This window comes from Salarias fasciatus, unplaced genomic scaffold (genome assembly GCF_902148845.1).
Source record: "Salarias fasciatus unplaced genomic scaffold, fSalaFa1.1, whole genome shotgun sequence".
Lineage (NCBI taxonomy): Eukaryota > Metazoa > Chordata > Actinopteri > Blenniiformes > Blenniidae > Salarias > Salarias fasciatus.
Window position 1 is genome coordinate 58,173 of NW_021941378.1, and position 21,564 is coordinate 79,736.

The window sequence follows — 21,564 nt, forward strand, 5'->3', positions numbered from 1 at the left end:
AGAGACGGATCTGGTTTTTAGTGAAGCATGACTGTTCAGGAGTGTATGGAGGCTGTTGTTGTAGTGGGAGACCAGATCGTCAGGTGAGCTATTGACAAATGTGCTTGGAAACGTATTAATGTCCGAAGAGAAGGTGTCAAAATTTATGTTTTTGATATTGCGGAATGATATGGTACGGGGGAGGATAACTTTGGATAAAGAGAGGCTAGTATTGAAAGTAATTAGCATGTGATCAAGCTGCTGCCTCTGAGCCTGGTTCTGCAGGGTTCTTCCTTTCAAAAGAGTTTTTTTTTTTTCCTTTCCACAGTCACCTACACTTGTTCATGTGGATGGACCTGTTGAGTCTTCTGTGCAAAAAAAATAGACTTGTATTTGACGCAATATAAATAAAACTGAATTGAACAATTGTCACCCACCTCTGACCAGCTACTTCCAATCACTTTTACTTTTTCATAAACAGATTTTAAACAATAGAACTCAGTGTTGTTACTTTCAGAAACTAACCTGCAGGTTTGGATCAGATCCAGACTGTCACACTGAAGCTGACCTGTGGGTTCAGATGGGATATTGGTCACCAAACTGGGGCTGATCAGTGACCTGAGATCAGAGCTGGGTCAACACACTGGATCTGCTGACTATATCACAGGTTTTCTGTCCATTTCTTTTACAGAATGGTGGCAGTGGGTGTTGTCTAACCACTGAGCCGGTGTGGGATTGGTGGAGGTGATGATTGCAACTGGTGGGCTCCTGAGGATTAACGCACGACGGCAGGACTCACTGAGGTCCAAACCACACAAATCACATGCACAAAAGAAGAAGAAGAGGCAAAGGTTTCACACACACACCACACACACACACACACACACACAGTCCACAATGGTGTCATCACATGGGTCTTGTTGCATTTCCTACAGGAGGAGTGAGGTGGTGGTAGTGAAGGGGAAGCTGAAGCTGTGTTCTCTCTCTGGTCTGGTGGCGACACTTGGTGTCCTGGTTCTGCTGGTGGGCGTGGCCATGGCAGCTCTGGGCTACTGGCCTCGTGAAGGATTTTTCTTCAGCATTCAGCCACAGGAGGGCGCTGCAAGGGTATCTGTCACCTCTTATAGCCCCACACCTGCAGCAGTGAGCAATATCCATATCAGACCAGACCACAGCCAAGACCACCTGATCTCTACAGTCTACCACACAAACCTGCTGACCAACACACCACCACACAGCTCAGACAACCACATCTGCTTTGTTAGGATGTATCTGAAGGTAGTTTGAAAAGGGCCAGTATTTGTTGTATGACACATTCCAAAAACAGATAAAAAGTGAAACTGAATTATTAAAAGAACAATATAGCTGAATGTCATCAGCATAAAAAATAACACATCTTTAAAGCCATGAATCAGCTGATCAAGAAGCATCTAGTACAGTAAAAATAGAAGAGAGCCTGGTTACACTTTATAATAAGTACACACTATAAAACATTAGTAAATCATTAATAAATGTATTTGTAAGTGATCAACTCACTATTAATTAAACATTTACAAAGCATTCTTTGACATTAGTTCAGCATTTATAAGTGCATAAGTAGATGCCTCACTAAATATGTATGGGCACATCTCTAGTCTCTTTACAAACATTAGTTAAGGGTTTTTTAATCATTCATAAATTATTTAAAATGCATTCATAATTGATAATAAATTATTTAAAAGCCCAGAATAGCATATGTTGTTCATCATTTAGAACACTTTTGCAAATCATATTAAGCCAAAAGTAAGTTTTAATAAATCATTTGTTCATAATTAAAGGTGCTGTAGGCAGGATTTTGCTAATCAATGCTAATTTTTCTGTGTTTTATTTGGATTAAATGTTAGAGTATCCATTGATAATCCTTTCTGAGTGTAGCATAATTACACTACCGTGAAGGCGCAGCATTTCCATCTGTCTCTGTTCTGAGCTGAAAAGGAATCTCAACAGCTCCAGGTATCTTTGACCAATCAGAAGAGCCCATGGGGCTCTAACCATGATTGGTCGAGGGGCGTTCGTCGCACGTTCTTGTGGGAGGGGCTTAACTTGCATAAGGGCGTAATGTCAGAGAAAACAGGACAGCATTGGCTGTGCTGGGTTTCAAATCACCATCTTAGATGGGTCAAATCGTCATCTTGCTTAGGTAACCCGAAGCAAGATGGCGGAGATGCGGAATCCTGCCTACAGCACCTTTAAATTATGATTTGTGACGGATTTAAGTAAGGTAAAGTAAAATGTATTTATATAGTGCTTTTCACAGATCAGAATCACAAAGTGCTTCACAGTAAAAACAAAATACTTTATAAAGAAAAAGAACATTAAAAAACAAGCGGCATTGGTCGGGACCGAGCCTCCCCGCCAGCCAGCGACTGAGACGTCCACCCACTAACATGAAGCTGTTAGAATCTGTCTTCCATTAACACAGAGTTGTTAGCATGTCCATTCCACTAACATGCAGTTGTTAGCTTCTGTCATCCACTAACATGGAGTTGTGAGCAGCTCCCATCCACTAACATGTAGCTGTTAGCATCTCCTATCCACTAACATGGAGTTGTTAGCATGTCCCATTCACTAACATGGAGCTGTTAGCATCTCCCATCCACTAATATGAAATTGTTAGCATCTCCCATCCACTAATATGGAGTAGTTAGCATCTCCCATCCACTAACATGGAGTAGTTAGCATCTCCCATCCACTAACATGGAGTTCTTAGCATTTCCCACCCACTAACATGGAGCTCTTAGCATCTGTCTATGCCCATATGGTAATTTCAGTTAGAGTGGAGAGAGGAGAAAATTAAAACTTCTGTTTGGGAAACAACTGCTCCTTGTTCCTTTCCTGTTTGGCAAAACTGAACAAAAAATATCACGTTTGATAGGAAAATTAGTTGTCTTTCAGTTGGTGAGGATTTCAGAGCAGTCAGACTTTTAGTTTGGACCGTTGAGGCCTCAGTTTGAGAAGCGCGAGATTTTACTCCATCCGGCTCCATTATAACAGAGCAAAAAAAATCCAGAGCGCACACCTACTTAACCTGTGAAAACATACATATAACATGAAATTTTCACAACTTGTGTTACATCATCTTGTTCAGGAGAACCTGGTGAGGCTTTACCTGTGCTCGGTTTGTTGATAGGAGTCACAGTTTAGCCACACTCGATGTGAGTAACATGGAGTTGTTAGCATCTCCCATCCACTAACATGGAGCTGTTAGAATTTGTCTTCCACTAACATGGAGTTGTTAGCATGTCCCATCCACTAACATGTAGCTGTTAGCATCTGTAATCCACTAACATGGAGTTGTTAGCATGTCCCATCCACTAACATGTAGCTCTTAGCATCTGTCATCCACTAACATGGAGCTGTTAGCATCTCCCATCCACTAACATAGAGTTGTTAGAATCTCCTATCCACTAGCATGGAGTTGTTAGCATCTCCATCCACTAACATTGAGTAGTTAGCATCTCCAATCCGCTAACATGGAACTGTTAGCATCTGTCTTCCACTAACATGGAGTTGTTAGCATGTCCCATCCACTAACATGTAGCTGTTAGCATCTGTAATCCACTAACATGCAGTTGTTAGCATGTCCCATCCACTAACATGTAGCTGTTAGCATCTCCCATCCACTAACATGGAGCTGTTAGCATCTGTCATCCACTAACATGGAGCTGTTAGCTTCTCCCATCTGCTTTTGACAGTCACTGAATGAAGGCACTGAGTGTCAGAGTTTGATTGACAGCTGCTGTCAGCTGTGTAACTGCTCTGCATGCCCATATATGGTAATGTAAGTTAGAGTGGAGAGAGGAGAAAATAAAAGTGTTTTTAGGGGAAACAACTGCTCCTTGTTCCTTTGCTGTTTGGCAAAATTGAACAAAAAATATCACGTTTGATAGGAAAATTAGTTGTCTTTCAGTTGGTGAGGATTTCAGAGCAGTCAGGCTTTTAGTTTGGACCATAGAGGAATAAATTTGTGAGAAGCGTGAGATTTTTCCCCATCCGGCTCTATTATAACCGAGAGCAAAAAAAATGACATCACCAAAATTTAATGGATTCTAAGTTAGCCCAAGGCCCACCTTTTCACAAAGTTTCATTGCAATCTGTCCATTACTTTTTCCATAATCTTGCTAACAAACCGACATGATTACATAACTTCCTGGCAGAGGTAATTATAATTTGTTAAATATTTACTACTGACTTACAAACACTTCATTCATGTTAATAGCATGTGTAACCTGCTCAAACACAATACACATTAACTAAGCCTTAATTAAACATGTCAATACTTTTAAATACATTTAGTAAACACTATTAATTGCTACTTTGTAGTTAGTAATTGAATAAACCCCTTACAAAGTATTTGTTTATGGTTAGCTATCTCAAATAGGTGTTTGAACAATCAACTAAGCCTTCGCTAAGCATTAATTTAACATTTCTTAATACTTATAAGATGGCTATATTTTCACTATAACTAATATGATCTATTTAGATAACAGTTGTCAACTCACTTTTAAAAGGCAATTCATAACTACTTATTAACCCATTAAAAATTTTAAATAAGTAGCTATAAAGCCTGAATTAGCGGTTAAAAAAGTTTTTAAAGAGACCTTGTCTAAAGTGATGGTGAAATTTCCATTGTAACTCATGTGTAGATGGATATATTGTCATTAACCAGAACAAACAGTAAAATATTTATTTTTAATGTCACACTCTATAAATACCTAACTACCTTAAAATAGTAGTTTCAAAGCATCTACTAATCATTTGTAAAATATTTCAAGGAAGCTTTTCCAAAGTGATGGCATATTATATATTCTGACTTATTTATTTATGTAAATGATCCAGAATTAGATGCATGGTAATGGAATTTAAGGGAAAATGTAAGAACAAATACACACAACAGAAATAGAAACAAATACTTGTTAATATGAATCATTATTTAAAGGTGCATTAAGGAGTTTTACAACCTTAAAAATACTTAATTTCCACCATAAATATGTTACACATTTTTAGTGATGTGTACAATGTGCCCTGACATATTCATTACAAGTACCTGTAACAGCGCTAAATTGTCACTTGAAAGTTGCAGGTCCGGCTCCAGCATTTTTTTGGGGAGAATTTGAAAGGAATGACGTAATGCGCGCTCCGGCTGGATAGGTTTCATTTTGTCCGCCATTACTCCACCAGATGCTTAGTGAGCAACAACTGAGCAGGATCTTCCAGAAAGTAAGAACAGACTGGCTTCTAGCACTGCAGCTCCACACAGACTCCACCAGGTAAAAGAAACTTAAATCTTACTTGAGCGCTTCTAAACGAGCGAAGACAGAGTCACCCTCTTCCGTGCACGCGAGCCACAGGGGCGAGTTTTTCACTAAGCTGCATTAAGCCCAAGGCCTGCAGGGGGCGCTGTTTCACATAAAATGTGCAAACTCCTTAAGGCACCTTTAAAACATACAAAATAAATATATTTCACAAAAAAATAACTCAGGTCTGCTCAACAAACATGAGCACAGTAAGAAAGTACTCTATAGCTTTGCCCAGCCTACTCAATGGTACACAACGGGGGTAAAAGTGCTTACAACTTTGCATCTTTGGCCAGACGCACTGAGGGTACGCACCAGGAAAGAGTGGTACTCAACAATTGGTCCAATATCATATACAAACAGAGCTCAGTTTTTTGAAAAAAGTGGACTATTTCTTTAAGAACGTACAGTTATGGACTCTCTGATTGAGAGCTTACACAAACATATTTTGAACCTTTAAAACTAATCCAATAGGCAGCAGTAGTTTCATGTGGATGGGAAGAAACACAGAGATGAGAGAAAGAAACAGCCTGTTTTCTCTGTTTTTAGTGTGAAATGAGCATCTTGAGTGAAACATACCTATGCTCTAGGGATGATTACTCAAGAATGGAAAGACAGCCTAGTCTTTATTTTGGCAAGTTCGTTGTCGACATACACAGAGGTGCATTTTCTGTGGGTCATGAAAAAAACAGTCAAAATGCTTGAAAACCACTGGCAATCGGGGCACTGTGATTTGAAAATGGCTGGCAGTGAATGAGTTAATAACCTCTAAGGCTTGTCATGCCTAATAAAGACACTGATTTAATTAACACTTCACTTATATTTTTGCAATATCATGGGTAAGTCTTCCAAAGACTTGTTTTTATCATTTTTACCAAGCCATTCAGTCCACTCAATTACAGACAAGTGTTCTGAGAGTAAACTTTCAGTTCGGTTTCCTCTGAGTCGCCAAATTTTCTCCTTCTATGACCTCCAAGCCCTTTCAAGATGCTGCGTGTGGGCACCAGTGTGGTGGTCAACATACCACCTGGTGTAATTGACAGTATGATGTTTAGTTTATTACAAATTACAAAATGACAAAAATGTCACATAGAGACACAATGTACATTTGAGAACAATACATTTTAATGCTTATTGACTGGGCCCTTATAGCATTTAAGATAAGAAAACTTTACATTTTAAATTTACATTATGATCATAACCAAGAGCTGTGAGCACTCGATAGGCTCTCCACTCATCACTGATCACAGATGATCCCATCCTGACATGACGCTGAATTATTGGAACAAGATGTCTGCGGAATCTTCTCTCAAGTCGTAAAACAGGCTGCCTTCTTTCATCTGTAACTTCCAACATTCCAAATACACACTTCAGTCTTTTCCATCCTCGAGCCATCCTTCCTCTTCCGTACTGGAACAGAACAGTAAAGCGATTATATTAATAACCATGCAAACGTGACGAAATATCCTCTATTACAATAGACTAATAATGGTAACAAGAGGTGTACTCTAAAGTGATTTCCTAGGCCAGGTGCTATAACTCTGATTGGCATGTAATGTTAAATACACAAATAGTATCAATGTGGTGCTGTAGCATTTTCACCAAAGTGTAATTGTTTCTGCACACACTATATAGTGATATTAGTGTGTGCAATTGTGTGATGGATATATATATATCCATCAAAATAATAATTTGGTTTAATCATCACAATTATTTCAGTAATTCCATTAAGAAGCTAAACTTGTGCAATGTACTCATGCATTCCACACAGACTTATATATTTCAAGTGTTTATTTTAATTGTGATGATTAAACCAAATTATTATTTTGATGGATATATATATATGTATATATATATATATATATATATATATACCTACATTTTTTTTCTCAGTTGAACCATCGGAGCCTCTGTTCAACCACTACAATTATCACATGGATCTGTGAAGCCTGAACATGAATGAAGTATTTGTTAAAAACCTTTGACATATGGCAATAATTAAGCAACTATTTTTAAAGTACATAATACAAGTAACATGTTTGATCCCTCCCGTTTATTTAAAGCAGTTATTAAGTTAAGTTAGTTAAAGCATCGATCAAACTGGTGGGAGCCAGGTTTGTGTGGCCCGGTCTCAGAAAGGACGTTAAGGTGTGGACTTCTACGTGCATGGCGTGTCAGCGTGCTAAGGTGCAGCGTCATGTTAAGGCACCTTTGGGACTATTTACTATCCCCGAGAGACTGTTTGAGCATGTACATGTGGATCTGGTCGGCCCTTTCCCCCCGTCACATGGGTTTACTCACCTCCTGACTATGGTGGACAGGACCACACGGTGGCCCAAGGCGGTTCCCCTGTCATCCACTACCACAGCCGATGTAGCCCGGGCATTCATTTACTCCTGGGTGGCGCGTTTTGAGGTGCCCTTGGACATGACTTCTGACAGGGGCCCTCAGTTTACCTCGGAGCTCTGGAACACTGTGGCTGGGAGCCTGGGGATGAAACTGCACCGGACTGCTGCTTACAACCCGCAGGCCAACGGTCTGTGTGAACGGTTTTATCGCTCGATGAAGGCTGCTCTCCGCACGTCTCTGCTGGACAGTGGCTGGGTGGACAGGCTGCCTTGGGTTTTATTAGGTCTGCGTTCTGCCCCCAAGGAGGACCTGCAGGCCTCTTCTGCGCAGTTGGTCCTTGGTCAGTCATTGAGAGTCCTGGGAGAGTTCCTCACGGATGTTCCAGGTCTGGGTCCTGAAGGGGTTAGGAGGTTTGGGGACAAGGCGGGGGTTGGAGTTTTTTCGCCTGTGGCTGTGCACCATTGCCTCCCTCGGTCTTATGTCCCGAAGGACCTCATGTCTGCAAAGTATGTTTTCATCCGGCATGATGCACACCGTTCTCCCTTGTAGGCCCCCTACGACGGTCCCTTTCGCGTGCTCGAAGCGGGACTCAAGTCTTTTCTGGTGGAGATGGGGACGGGTCGGGACCGAGTTTCCGTGGATCATCTGAAGCCAGCCCACGTGCTTTCGGAGGACGACGTGGAGCTGGCTCGTCCTGCTCGCCGTGGCCGTCCACCTAATTCCACTCAGAACGTTGATCCTCTGTCAGATGCCAGCTTGGGTCGCGGTGTCGTGACCCGCACTCGCGGTGGTAGAGCAGTTTGTGTGCCGACGAGATATGTTTGACGGCTTGTGTTTAATATGGTTTGGTTTTTGTGTTTGCCTTTGTGTGTTCTGGGGGGCCCTGTGTGGTGCACATTATGTCTTAGGTGTCATACACAAAGGAGTTTTTTTTGAAAGGACAGAAATGTGGGTTGTCCTTCCTGGTGTTGAAGGGGATATAAGGTGTGGGTTCCGGATGATGTCATGGCTGTTTGCCTGATTGGGAGTTCAATAAACGCCACTGAGACTCCAGCGATCCTGACCTCTGGGCTTTCTTCTTCCACACCGGTATTTTTTTTTTGACCTTGAGAAATACAATGTGGCGTGAGTGCGTGACAAAAGGGATACAGTCAGGTCGGCACCAACCCAAGTCGGCCCTGGCCAACTCGGCACCGGCCCCAGGATACAGTCAAGTCGGCATCAAGCCAAGTCAGCATCTAGCCAAGTCGGAATCGCAGGGGGGCTCTCAAGTGGCCGAGTTGGTCGGTGCCGACTTGACTGTAAGCTGCTTTACCAACTCGGCCAAAAGCCTTTTTTTTTAATCACGATGCGGCTGCGGCGCAACGATTTGCACAGTTTTTTTCAGTGCGCCGCTTCTCCTCATGTAGCAGGCGGGGGACTGGAGGACAAACTGTGTGATTACGGTGACTGACAGGTTAGAGGTGGATGATGTACCTGGAGCTTCATGTTTGACTTTCTGTTTGAACCGAGTAGCTTAGCTATGAGCATGTGACCAGGCGGCGTTTGATCAAACCAGTCACCTGCATTATCATTATAACTGTGCAAATCTTGGAGCTAATGCCTGCTGCGGCGCGACGATTTGCACAGTTATAATGATAATGCAGGTGACTGGTTTGATCAAACGCCGCCTGGTCACATGATCTCGTCACATGACCAGACAGCCGCTCGCGCTGTGCGCTCGTAGCTAAGCTACTCGGTTCAAACAGAATGTCAAATATGAAGCTCCAGGTACATTCTCCACCTCTAACCTGTCAGTCACCATAATCACACAGTTTGTCCTTCAGTCCCCGCCTGCTACGTGAGGAGAAGTGGCGCAGCCGGCATGAAAAAAACTGTTCAAATTGTCGCACCGCAACCTTCATCGTTGCACTACGATTCCCAGAATGCCTTGGGGACTGGTGACATGACCAGACATCCGCTAAGCGCTGCGTGCTTGTAGCTAAGCTACTCGGTTCAAACAGATCGTGAAAAAACTGGAAATCGTCGCGCCGCAACCGGCATCGTGATTAAAAAAAGAGGGTTTTGGCAGAGTTGATAAGAAGCTTACAGTCAAGTCGGCACTGACCAACTCGGCCACTTGAGAGCCCCCCCCCCCCCCCCCCCCCCCCCCGCGAGGCCAACTTGGGTAGATGCCAACTTGGCTTGATGCCGACTTGACTGTCGGTGCCGAGATGGCCAGGGCCAACTTGGATTGGTGCCGACCTGACTGTAATCCATGACAAAAGAGGCTCTGGGCCGAGTTGGTAAGCAGCTTACAGTTAACTCGGCCCCGACCAACTCGGCCCCTTGAGAGCCCCTGTGCGAGTTTGCATGGAGCTGGCTTGGCTATGTGCTGACTTGGCTGTATCCCAGGACCAGGGCCGAGTTGGTCGGGGCCAACTTAACGGTATCCCGGCTCCGTGTTGTCATATTGGGCAGGTTTCTGCACAATCAGGCTTCTTCTGAACACGTCGGTGAGTTGATGAAATGGGTATTTGCTTGTGATAGGGATGTGCAGATTTACGATATAATAGTGATTTACGATATTGCACAGCCAAGATCATCATATCACGTCACGTTTGGAGACAAGCCCATTACTTAAACAGCTTTTGGTCTTACCCAAGGTGTCAAAGCCTCTGCAGCAAAATGTAATACAAACCACCACAAAAGTCCCACATCCATAAAAAAAACCCTAAAATTAAGTAATTTTATGCCAGAATTATAAAAATGAGGCATTAGCCCGTTCGACCTGATGGACACTGTACCGCCCCCGTCACCCGCACCTCCAGACACAAAATGCAACCGAACTGCTCCACCCCAACATGCTGGATGCTGAAACATGTTCCACCATTTAGGCTCAGATTATTCTTCCTGAAACCACAATTCAGAAAACAAAGACCTGAACCAAGACCAGAATCTAGATCACTACTGAAGCATAGCCTACAACCCAAACTGCACTATTGATCATCAACTAGACTACAACCAATGCCACAACCAGGACCAAACCATCATTACTGAGCCCATGACTACAAGCAAGACCACAATTCAAAAAACAACCAAGATAGCAATTCAGCTGAGAGCAGGAGGTCTTTCAGGGGCTGACTGTAGAAAAAAATTTAACCCAGATGTTCCTTTGAATCTTTGTAGGGAGCAGAGATCGGGGAAGGGCTGAAAGGAGAACCAGGAGGGCACAGAGGAGATGGAGATTGTGATTTTAACCAAACCAACAATGCCAATGGAACAATGCAACCATCTCCACGGGGTTTTTTTGAAGATTTTCTGGACAGGTAATGAAATCTGCTGCAGTTTATCACCATGGCTCTTCCTTCTGATCATGAAGTTTTGCTACATTTCCAAGAGGTCCTGTTTTTCCTTAAGGAGATCCTGACGTCTCCTTTAAATGTCTAGAACATTGAGGATTTCCTTGCTCTTTCATATCCCTTTGTGACAGGGTTGCAAAAGGTCTTGTTGTCATTTGTGACCCTATTTTATGTTTATGCCTGCAGGAAATGGGTATTCAGATTTTTAATTCCAGCTGCCTGTCATTTTTGGTCCTGTTTCTGTTCTAAGCTGCTCACTATAGGTGTTTTAAGCCATGGTTGAGAAGTGGGTTCTTTGGGTCCTTCTCTGCTGGTTCTTCAGGAATCACTTTAAATTTAATGTTCCAAGGAAGTTGCCATAACCGTTTCATTCTTTGAAGATGTATCTGAGCTCTGACTGGCTGTTGTCTAACATGACCAATACGTACAAGACACATCTGGGGGACTTGGCATGCCATGTCGGAGTTGGGCCTTGCTCGTGGCACGATGTGGTTAGTGCCCCTTTCTACACCCTTGTTTCCGGGTCCTCCTGGTGTTGGGGGGGTGGCATTTGTTTCCCCACAGGCCTGTGGTTTGGACAGGCTATTGTTATTTATTTCCTATTTGAATGAAGAGTTGTTTTTTTGCCGTAGTTGTATGATGACAATAAACACATTTTATTCTATTCTATGGGTTGGGGAGCTTCTGGCTCCGGGGGGTGCATATCTTTTTGCATGGGATGTGGAGTTCAGTGATCCCTTGCCTTCTGGGGGGGTCTCCCACAGGACATGATGAATGGGTTTGGAGGGTTGTGATAACCTGGATCTCAGGGTATGTGGCTGGAGCACTGGGGACACTGGTCTGGAGTGGGTTTCTCCTGATGCTCTTGTGTAATTTCACACCTGGATCTTCAGTTTGTACGTCCCAGTTAACTACCAGCTATAATCTCCAACAAAAGTCAGTAGGATGCCCTCTGTCATATCTTTATGTAGGGACAGTAGCCGGTCGTCTGGAGTGTCGATATTCATTAATCATATCCTTGCACTCGCTCCCTTCTCTTCACCCCCTTTTGTTGTTTGCTTGTCTGTTCACTTCTGTTGGAGCCCAGGACTTCTGTCCAGCCGACTCCACCCGGTTCTTTTATTCTATGCTTGGTATAAAGAATGCCAAAACGACTGACTTCAGATTATTACCATTTATTTAAGTATAGCCAGATGTAATGCTCAGCGCTGGACCTTACAGGGAAAGATACGAAATATTTTGCCCCGAAAGGATCCTGATTGTTGATGAGACAGAGCTTTTATTCCATGTTCTTCTGGGCGGGGCCCCAACAGATAGGCTGGACTTTGTTCGCAATTGGACAATTTGCTGTTGATGTCAGCTGCCAACCAAGAGCTGACATCCTTATCAAGTATGTTTGGAACACTAGTGAGTGTGTGTTGATATCTCCGGAACATGTGGGTATGTTTACACTTTAGCAGAACATCTTATAACCTTGGTGTACTTCTCTCAGGAACAAGTGTCACAATGGCCTAACGTGCAGTTAATACAATTGTTCCATAGTAGTAGTGCTAATTAAAGTAGATACCTAACACTTCTTTTATTAACTTTCTGTCCCCCTGAAGAACAAATCTGTCTGGAACATAACAGCAGCCAGACCTCTATTCTGTTGTTTCCATGCTGGACAGGACAGGTTAAAAAAAAGAAGAAAAAAAGAAATCACTATGCACATATCTGCGCTCTGACTGGCCGTTGAACTCTCTCTGCAGGTATCTGTACTCTGACATGCTGAAGGTGATGGGACCTCTCATCATGGGCATTGGGATCTTCCTCTTCATTTGTGCCAATGCTGTACTTCATGAGAACCGGGACAGGAAGACAAAGGTCATCAGCCTGCGGGATATCTACTCAACTGTCATCGACCTCCACGGCTCCTCTTCAGGTTCTGCCCACCGCTTGACAGCCAATCCTATCCATGGCCTGGTCAACTATGTCCAGTCCAGTAGCCTGGAGGTGAAGCCGCGGGCATACCCATCATCCCTGTCAAAATGTTCGCCGTGCCAGCAGGACCACCGCAGAGCTGCTGGAGGAGAAGCAGTGTTCAGTGTCTTCCAAGGGGAGCAGTCAGACACTCCTGCTGCCTCCTCCACAGACAGATTGCCCCTCCCACTGAGTCCTGTCCACTGCTCTGCTGGCTTGACCTTCTTGACCTTTCCGCTGTGCCAGCCAAGGCCTTTGGTGTCCCGCCGGAGATCCACTGTGACTACTGGTGCCAGGGTGGAGGAGCAGAACACAGATGGAGGAAGACAAAATGGGAAGGAGGAGGTGCAGGAATGTCTTCCCCTTCTTGTGAGGTCCTCAACAATTCCCTCACATGAAGTTTTCTGCAGAGAGGTGCCTGGAGGCTCCCAGGCCATGCTTCTCCTCTCCTGCTCCTCCCTCAACCCCTCACACCCATCAATCTCCTCACTGTCTCAAATTATCTACTGCTCCTCCTCCTCACTGGCCCTACCCATCAGGAGGCAGAGCCTGCCAACCACCAGCCTCTTCACAGATGATGCAGGACGAGTCCAAGGAACACCTGCCAGTAAGTTCACAACATCAGCTGATGGCTTCACAGAGGAACTTCCATCCTGAGGTGCATCTGAGGAGCGTGTCACAGCTGACAAGCACCTGAAGAGTGTCTCACACATGCACTGAGGTCCAAAGGAAGTAAGCTAGGAAGTACAGCAGGTCAACAGCGGACACTATGACTGATAGCACAGCTACAAGTCAAGCTACTGTAGCGGTCTCTGAGACGTCACTGTTAAAACATATGATGGAAGAAGGGACTCATTTCAACACACACACACACACACACACACACACACACACACACACACAATTAAATAAGTGGCAATGTTAAGTCTTTTACAAGCATCTCCACCAAATAATTGACATATTCCTCAGAGAACAAATGGCAGTAAACACACTGTGGCATATCACCTTCAGAATGCAGTTGGAGGAGGCCTTAACTCTTCAGTCCCATCATCCACCTGAGTTAGCTGCTTCTATATTGTGGTATCGCTGTGGGAAATTTTCCAGTGTATCCAACAATGGTACACTGGGATGGTTCAACTCCTGCTACAAGGCAGAAAGAGGGACCCTGTAGAACTCAGAATCCAGTCAGCAGATTTTTTTTTTGCCTTGAGGGGGGCATACACATATGACTAAGTCAGCAGATGTGGGAAACATGTTGAGTTCAGTCATTAGATGGGGTGTCATGTAGAACTGAGTCAGTAGATGAGGAATATGTTGAACTGAGTCAGCAGACGTGGGTGAAATCATGCATATTGCTTCAATAAATTTCCACTGAAGCCCTATCATGTTATCCCATTTTCTGTTGCGTGTGTTTTCTGGATTTGTGTTGTAACTCTAACTCAACGTCTACTGACTCCATTTCCCACAATTGTGCTTGAGAGTCAATGTTGTACAGCTGCACCAGCAGGTGGGCTTGGTTGGGTTTGGTCTGTCACCATGTTGGCAGAGGCTGATGCTTCTGACAACAAAGAATCCATCCAGACAACAGAGCTGACAGACAAGCACCCAGGTTGGAGTATAGACCTATTTAATAATTGGGCAGAAGAGGCCACTTTCGGTTCCTGCTGGAGGGACGGCAGTTCACTGTTTGTGGACCACAGACCCCTTATTTTCGCCATGTCGAAGACCAGTGAGCTGTGGTCTGCCAGGCAGCAGCACCGCCTCTCTGCCATTTATGAGTTTACCACGGTCATCCGTCATGTTGTTGGTTAAAGCAACGCCATCGCTGACTGCCTCTCCAGGGCAAACATGGGCTCTGTGCAGCTGGGGCTGCATTATACTGCTATGGCCAATGACCAGCAGGCTGACTCTGAGGTCCGTAGGGTTAAAATGTTGGTCCCGTGCTTTATTATCCTGGTAAGGTCATTACAAACACCTCTCCTCTCTCTATGCTCATTCAGGGTTAGGGTTATGGTTAGGGCCCCCCTCCCTCCCATTCACCTGCCGCTGATCAGACAGACTTGCTCATTGATGGCAACATTAAGACGAGGAAGAGAAACTGTTAACAGCTACTTCACATAAAATTAAAAATGTAAAACAAACATATGATTAAAGCCGCAAGCGGCATTGGTCAGGACCGAGCCTACTCGCCGGCCTGCGACTGAGATGTCCTCGTACCTTGCTGGCCGAAATCCAGGTCACTGGGAGTTTTGCTACTCTGTAAACATTCATTTTCTTGATTTTAATTCATTTTATGGTGTAAAACAGCTTTTATTTGGAAGGAATTTTGGACTTTTATTTTGTAAAGGTAGCACATGCTGTCATTGACACTGGTTAACCCAAAATTGTCAATGTGTTTTGTTTGAAATGTCATTTTTCACAACGCGTCAACATTGGTTTGTTCTCTCCACCACTTTCCTGCGGGCCGTGGCGGCTGTTTTAGTCCATTTTGGTTATATAGGTGGCGCTAGAGAGCAGATGGTGTTCCTTTTTCTATTTTAACAAATGTTTCGCCAGTCATGATGTGCGTGCCAAATTTGGTGAGTTTTCGTGCATGTTTAGGGGGTCAAATTTGCGTTTGAAAATGTGGTCAGTATAATAAGAATAAGAAGAACGAGAAACGGACGAAGAACAATAGAGACCTTGCCCTCCGGGCATGGTGGCCTGCTAACCCTAATAATATAGAACGATGACAATAAACGAATGAAAAACAATAGAGACCTTGCCCTAATCCCTAATAACTAAAGCCGCAAGCGGCATTGGTCGGGACCGAGCCTCCCCACCGGCTCGCGACTGAGACATCCACCCACTAACATGGGAGTTGTTAGCATCTCCCATCCGGTAACATGTAGCTGTTAGCATCTCCAATCCACTAACATGTAGCTTTTAGCATCTGTCATCCACTAACATGGAGTTGTTAGCATGTCCCATCCACTAACATGTAGCTGTAAGCATCTGTCATCCACTGAAATTTTTATTATTTGAAAATAAGAAAATCACCACACTTCACTTATCTCAATGTCTAAAGCAAACATAAAGGCATTCTCAAGTATTGAAACAACAAATAGAGCCAAGTACAGTAGTTGAACTGTATCTAAAAATGTTTTTGTTTTGCCTTAGTGCGAGCAAAGTCATCAATTATCCTGTCATATGTTAGTTTCTCAGCAATGGTGTGGTTAATGCTTATCACTGCCAAACCAGAAAGTTGATCTTGTGACATGGTTGAGCGTAGGTAGGTTTTGATAAGCTTATGCTTAGAAAAACTCCTCTCTGCTTCTGATAATGTGAGAGAAATCCTTAGAGCTGTCCACAGATTTGGATAAAGTTCAACCAAGTCAGAGTCAAATAGGAAAAAAAGCAGTTCAAGTTGTTGCATTGGTTTCTTTGGAAGGGCAGGTAAATGTTTTAGCTCTTTTGCAAGCTCATCAGCATCCAGATCAGATTTTCCTTGTGCTGCAATGTGGAACCAAGTTCCTGACACTGTGCAGTGAGATCTTCATCAGAGAGAGACTGAAAGTTGAAAAGGACTCCAAACTTATTTCCTACACTTCCCAATGTTTCAAACCTTTCCTTGATTGCTGTTAAAGCACAATCAACCACAGTGTTGAAAAAACCCTACTTCAAGTTTCTTCAAAGCATCACTTAGGGGCTCATCAAAAGATTCATAAGAGAAATGATGCTTGGTGGACCTGAGCCTCTTCTGGAGTACTGCCTCCACGTTAATGTCCTCACAGAGATCCTTGGCTGATACCTGAGCTGCCACAAATCCATTTCCTCTGTATGTGCGCAAAGCACTCTCTGCTTTGGTCAGGAGGTCAACTGCAACATCCACCTGCATAGTGGGGGATTGCATCATTTTGTTGACAAAATGAATATTGCTCAATATGTCATACCAGACAACTGTGCAGAGACTAAATCGGTATGATCCCACCTCCTCTGATAGGGATGTGCTTCTGTTTTTATGACAGGATCTCTGGTGCTGTCCCTAATTTCTAAAAGTGCCTCTCTCACACCAGCAGCTTGATACCTGATGGGCTCGACACTCTTTACCTTACTCTCCCATCTTGTGTCAGTCCACATTTTTAAAGTTAGATTGACATGCTTCTTCAAGATGCTCCATCTCTGGGTGGATGCAGAAAAGAGAGTGTAAAGTTTCTGCAAAACACCAAAATAATTTATTGCATCTCTGGATGTTTTTGCTGCATCTGCAACAAGGTTCAGGGTGTGTGCCCCACAAGGAACAAAGAGAGCCCTGGGATTAAGTTGTAGCAGCCTGGCCTGGACTCCCTCATTTTTACCTCACATGTTGGCCCCATTGTCATAGGCCTGCCCCCTGCAGTCCTCAAAAGCAATCTTCAACTCTTCAAGTTTCTTCAAAATGAGAGATGTAAGATGCTCACCAGCTGACTCTTCTGCCACCAAAAAGTCCCCAAAATGTTCTTGAAAGAGCAGCTTCTCCTCCAGTGAGGCCACTCGAATTACAACAGAGTTGTTCTATGTGGCTGATGTCTGGTGTGCAATCAAGAATAATTGAAAAAAAAAAAAAAACTTGGAACATTTAATGTCATCCACTATCACTGAAATAGTGTTGCTGCTCATTAACTGTATGATTTCATCCTGGGTTGTCTTGCCTAGGTAAGCGGGGTGTCTAGATGTTGCATTTTGGACACGAGCCACATGCTCCTTCATAATTGGTTCAAACTCGGCAATTAATTCCACCTCCTTCAGAAAATTTCCATTTGAGGGTGACTAAAATGTTTCGGTATGCCCCCTTAATGCTAGATTTATCACTGCTAGAGACTTCACAATAGTGATGAAACGTTTCAGTACCTCCCTCCATCTTTGAGACTCAGCTTCCAAAAGTGCTGTCTCCTGCTTGTCAATGGTTTCTCCTTTTTTAACTCTCACTGCTAATTCCTTCCAGGTCTTCATGCACTGGATATGTTCTGGGCTGTTGTCATGTGCGGCAAGTGAAGCGCTTGCATTTTTCCAGTCATTAAAACCAGGATTTGGCAAACTATTTTTCTTTTTGGAAAAAAGTTGACAGCAAAAAGCAGAAGAGGGTATTGTTTTTTTTCAGAATATATCAACCATCCTCTTCCAACCTTTCCTCCACTAACTAGGGTCCTTTGGAAGTACTGGTGGTGGCAACTTCTCCCATTTTGTTCATTTCTCAGAAAAACAAAGGCAGGTGGTACCTCACTTGATCCTCTGCAGACCAGCTGTGTTCGAATTTTGTCCGAGATGCGCATAGGCCAGTGAGCCGGGTCAGAGGGCAGTTCCTCATCCACTGAAACAACAGTTGGTGGATTTTCAGGTGTTTGCAAATCTAAAAGGGACACAAATTGCGAATAAATCATCTGCAGCTTTAAAAAAATTACATATTTTTATATTAAAAAGTTGTTTACACTGAAATTGACATTGCAAATATACAACAGAAGTATTTTTAATGATGTTGTACAAACCTGATGTTTCTTGCTCCGGTGATGACATTTTCAAGATGACTTTTCATTTTGCTGGATCTTCAACAACGGTGATAGTGTCTTGCTCTGTACCAACATGTTCCACATCAAGTCCTGAAGTGGTCTCTTTCTCTGTGGCTGCTTTGACTGACGCTGAGGTAGATGGCTGGGGGTCATTGTTATCATCTTGTTCCACCGTAGGTGCTTCCAAATATTTCAAAAGTGCTCCTTATACAATATAAAGAAATAAAATAAACAACAACTACAGGGGATATGACAGCAGTATGCTTGTTTGACACTATTTCTGACAATCACATTATGAGCAAACACAAATACTATTCTAATAATAATATGGCAACTTATGTCATGGTTACATATTTTATTGAAGGTCAAAACGATGCCAGTGTTGACACAAAGATCATTTGACAGTACTTAAACAGTGTTGCCAATGGCTATGGATAATAACTATACAGTACTGCCTTATAGAATATGTTTTTTGGATTTAGACTGAATATGTTACTTTAGCAAAAATAGGGTTCCTGTCGCCTGGCAAACAAAACATGTGTAAGGCCTGAAGCCTTACTTTGCATTCACTTGCACTCGGTGAATTGTGCTTGAAAACTTTTTGTAAAGCAATTTGCATAATGACGGTGCTCACAATATAACATACCTTTACCCTTTTCACGTTTCTCTTGTTCTTCTCTTTTTTCTGAACTGGGCCCCTGAGGGTTTTGACCTTTTCATTTTGCCAGAACAAACTACACATTAGTTTGCCATTAGGATGGCGCAGATTGGCAGCCTCGCTTCCGTCAGTCTGCCCCAGGGCAGCTGTGGCTACAGCAGTAGCTTACCACCACCCAGTATGGTGTGAATGAATAATGCAATGCAATGTAAAGCGTCTTTGAGTGTCCTGAAAAGCGCTATATAAAACCAATGCATTATTATTATTATTACTAGCATCATGGCCAGATCGACTGTTTTGCAGCAGCATCACATCACATCAGTCAGGAGGCGGACTGTACCAAATAACGAACATCTTATTGTCTGGAATTGGAAACAAGGTGTGTTTAGCTTTTTTCCTTTGTTAGGTGGAATGTGTGAAAAAAGCTTTATGGAAATAGTCTGATATGTAGCTACTAAGTGGTCTCTCACTAAGGCTAGTTTGAATTATTACAGCCACCAATTAACGTGCGTCAGTCTGTCGTGCCCACTCACCGGTAAACTCGCACCTCTCGCCTTTCCTGATTTGGTATATTCCACTATTCATTTGTGAGCAGAGGGTGCACCTCTGAGTCTTCACCTGAAGAGGGCGCCATTTGTTATGAAACGTAACACTATCAGAGTGTGAATGGATGCTTACTCAGCTGCGTGCTTATGAAGGGAATTGTATTTAATGATTTTTTTCCCCCTTCATCATGCCACCGCCTTGAGTTTGCAGCCCTAGGCGGCCGCCAAGTTGGCCTGTGCAATAAACCGCCACTGCTGACAGCTGTCAGTGGAGTGTTAAATGAAGGCCATCTTCACACATACTTGACTGCTCCGTTTCTGCAACCTTCAAAATATATTCTTTTCGTCTTTTTTCACACACACACACTGGCCCTTATTTATCAAATGATCTTTGAAACAGGTGTATATCTGAGCGGTGAGCTCATTGTACGACGGGGCTGCTTGGCATTACTGAAGCTTCTGTACCTCGCCGATCTCAGCGTTTGAATGATCAGGTGTTGATAAATGCAGCGGCTGAATCTGATCGTCATGAACATGGTACACCCTGAAATATTCATGGTTTGAAGCTCCGCCCACTGAGACAACTTTTGGGTGCTGGAAATGGATCCTCTCAGGTCTGAGGTGGAGGTAAATCAGGAGGAGTTCTTTGGAAGAATAAAAACAAATTAAAGGGAAAACGCTGTCTGGAGGAAGCAGCAGTGAGGAGCGTTACCTGGATGAATGGACACAGACTGAGGTCTGAACAGATTATAGATCCGTTAATTTACCCCTGATATTACAAATAATGAGTTTGACTCATGTTACACAGCTCATATATTTATTCTTTTCTTTAATTATGTCTCAGAGTCAGACAGGAGCAGCACCGCGGCCCGGTCTGCTACCCACAGCGGGGAAGGTCCCACCGAGACACACACACCCAGCACCGGACCCGGTGCCGAGAATTACCTCGGACCAAACGTGACACAGGACCAAACAGGACCCGGGACTCAGGCCACCGAGGGCAGCGCGTGCCACCTGCTGCCAGATCTGCTTAAATTAAATACAATTTATGGAAGTCTTCATAAAATGTTTGACTAAATGTCCTCTGTCTGCATTTAATCTCCCTTTAGTTCATATGTGATTTTCTTGGTTACTGGCATCACATCACTGATTAAATAAATCATTTGCTAAACTTCAGAACTTCAGAGTTTATTTACATTTCAGTAGCGGTTCTTCAGGTCCTGTCTCCTCTGTCCAGACCCAGTGGAGGCTCTGCTGGTTCCCGCATCCTCTTGTGGCGCAAGTACATCAAAAGTAACTCTATCGGCCAGTGCAATATTTTGTAAAACTGCCTAAATAAAGTTACACACTTTTTCGGGGATGAACAGGAACAGCAGCGTTTTCCCCGCTGGATCTGAGCGTCTGAAGCTGCTCTGAAGCAGCAGTGTGTTCGTCTTTTCGCACTGTTAAAACTGCTCCTCTCCGTGGCAGGATGAAGCACCGGATTTATTGAAAGTTAAAAATCCTTTATTAATCCCACAAGGAAGAATTTTATTCAATATTCTGTAAGAGCATAATTTTATTTTATTAATTTTTTTTTTAATCTCTACTGAATATATGCTGCTTGTGCTTTATGGCGTGTTTGAGATGTGCTTTATAATTATTTTCACGCTCCGCCAGGTTTTTCTGTACTGCATCGCAAGTCCGCACTGACTGAAACTTGCGTACACGATGTCAGACCTGTCCTGAGATTTCATCTTTCCAAACGATCACAATCACATTGATAAATGCTCAACCGTCTTTCATATGGGCGTACGATGGGTGTAAGCCCATATACCGCCGTATGACCGTTTGATAAATGAGGGCCATTGAGTTCAACGCTTTTGTCTTAAT

At 43.4% G+C, this 21,564-nt stretch overlaps 1 protein-coding gene across 1 annotated transcript; it reads left to right on the forward strand.

The window, feature by feature from the left end:
• The first annotated feature begins 726 nt into the window (after positions 1 to 726).
• LOC115385293 (transmembrane protein 200C-like) lies at positions 727 to 13,621 on the forward strand. Its single transcript, XM_030087271.1, has 6 exons — positions 727 to 830; positions 915 to 1,086; positions 10,833 to 10,972; positions 12,754 to 13,034; positions 13,211 to 13,261; positions 13,365 to 13,621. Exons 1-6 carry the CDS (start codon positions 727 to 729, stop codon positions 13,619 to 13,621), a joined length of 1,005 nt encoding a protein of 334 aa, XP_029943131.1.
• Positions 13,622 to 21,564: the final 7,943 nt, after the last annotated feature.

What these genes read in the sequence shown, in the direction of transcription:
- LOC115385293 (XM_030087271.1), top strand. Translation starts at nt 727, where the DNA reads ATGATTGCAACTGGTGGGCTCCTGAGGATTAACGCACGACGGCAGGAC. An exon ending in CACAGGAGGGCGCTGCAAGG is followed by an intron (nt 1,087 to 10,832) that starts GTATCTGTCACC and finishes GAATCTTTGTAG; the next exon opens with GGAGCAGAGATCGGGGAAGG. An exon ending in TTTGAAGATTTTCTGGACAG is followed by an intron (nt 10,973 to 12,753) that starts GTAATGAAATCT and finishes CTCTCTCTGCAG; the next exon opens with GTATCTGTACTCTGACATGC.